This window comes from Fulmarus glacialis, unplaced genomic scaffold (genome assembly GCF_000690835.1).
Source record: "Fulmarus glacialis isolate BGI_N327 unplaced genomic scaffold, ASM69083v1 scaffold41020, whole genome shotgun sequence".
NCBI classification, from domain to species: Eukaryota; Metazoa; Chordata; class Aves; order Procellariiformes; family Procellariidae; genus Fulmarus; species Fulmarus glacialis.
In genome coordinates this window covers 21,851-23,528 of record NW_009187856.1, presented here as the reverse complement: position 1 = coordinate 23,528, position 1,678 = coordinate 21,851, and the positions used below count along the sequence as shown (strand labels likewise).

At 40.5% G+C, this 1,678-nt stretch overlaps 1 protein-coding gene across 1 annotated transcript; it reads left to right on the top strand.

Annotated features, from left to right (window-relative positions):
• The first annotated feature begins 8 nt into the window (after positions 1–8).
• Positions 9–1,050, top strand: ARL4A (ADP-ribosylation factor-like 4A). The gene has a single exon (XM_009576571.1). The coding sequence runs from the start codon at positions 58–60 to the stop codon at positions 658–660; it is 603 nt and encodes a 200-aa protein (XP_009574866.1). The 5' UTR covers positions 9–57; the 3' UTR covers positions 661–1,050.
• Positions 1,051–1,678: the final 628 nt, after the last annotated feature.

Here is a 1,678-nt window from a genome sequence, read left to right as displayed (position 1 = left end):
TAGCCGTGGGACCCGGCCTCTGCTCGTGGCAGCCTGCTGTCACCTTCCCTTCTGGCAATGGGGAATGGACTCTCGGACCAGACGCCGATCCTCTCCAGCCTGCCTTCTTTCCAGAGTTTCCACATCGTCATCTTGGGACTGGACTCCGCTGGGAAGACGACCGTGCTCTACAGACTGCAGTTCAATGAGTTCGTCAACACTGTCCCCACTAAAGGATTTAATACGGAGAAAATCAAAGTGACACTGGGCAACTCGAAAACGGTCACTTTCCACTTCTGGGATGTGGGCGGCCAGGAGAAGCTAAGGCCGCTGTGGAAGTCGTATACAAGGTGCACCGATGGCATTGTGTTTGTGGTGGACTCTGTCGATGTTGAGAGAATGGAGGAGGCCAAAACGGAACTTCATAAAATTACTAGGATATCTGAAAATCAAGGAGTGCCTGTCCTTATCATTGCTAACAAGCAGGACTTGAGGAACTCTCTCTCCCTTTCTGAAATTGAAAAAATGTTAGCAATGAGCGAGCTGAGTTCTTCGACTCCCTGGCATTTGCAGCCTACCTGTGCAATCATTGGAGATGGACTCAAAGAGGGACTGGAGAAACTACATGATATGATAATTAAGCGAAGGAAAATGTTGAGGCAGCAGAAAAAGAAGAGATGAGTTCTATTTTGACCTTTCTATTTTAGAGTAGTTACATGGTCAAAATTTGACATAAGACGGCTTCCAAACCCAGGCCTGCTTGTTTGGATGCCGTTAAGCTTAGTTACATTAAACAATCAGTTGCACAACCTTGCCGTGTGGAAGGCTGTGCAGTTATGGAACTTTTTTTTTTACTAGTCTCTTCTGAGTTTTATGGCTCTGCACTATTTCAGAAGCCCTAATAGATGATGTAATACTATCAGGAAATGGATGCGTGGGTATATGTGACATGGATGTCTAAATAGCCAAATAAAATGAGGGGTTTCTGCTTAGTGTTGTATTCATATATTTGAGGGTGCCCTCTGCAAGCAATTTGCATTGAAGGTGTTCTGTGTTTTTAAACTTCTAATGCTCGTAAGTGGAGTGTTTAGGTGAACATTATACAGCTTTAAAAACATGTATGAAGCTAGTAACCCATTATTTCGAGAGGCTGTTTTTTATCTTGTTTGGGGATTTCTATGAAAGCTTGGCTACATGTGTAATTTTTTTTAATTTGGCACTTTTTGAAATTGAATCATGTTCAGTTCAAATACTTGAAATTTAAGTGCTGTGGATTCTTCAACTGATAAAAGAAAGACTTTTTGACAAGTAAAAATGTAAACAACACGCTGGAGCATGGAAAAGTGGTTTCCCAACATATAGCATGTTTTTGGTATGTAGGGTTTTTATTTTTTAGAAGGAGCCGTTCATCATTATACAGTGCTAATCAGGTTTAAACTATTACTCAAAATTAGTAATTTATTTCTGAATGATGAGTATTATGTCCTCCTATTATCAAGTTGAAATAATTTAATTGCAGTAAAGGAGCTATAAAGAACAACTCTGGCTGTTGTGGTTCTAACCAGTGCAGCATTCTTCGCTCTACTGGTGAGTTTTCTGGCAATAAAACAAAATTATAATGAAGTAAAGATGGAGTTAAAATTAGCAGAGCACATCTTGTATCTCCCCAAAATGCCCCATTTTATTAAAGTGGTATTGC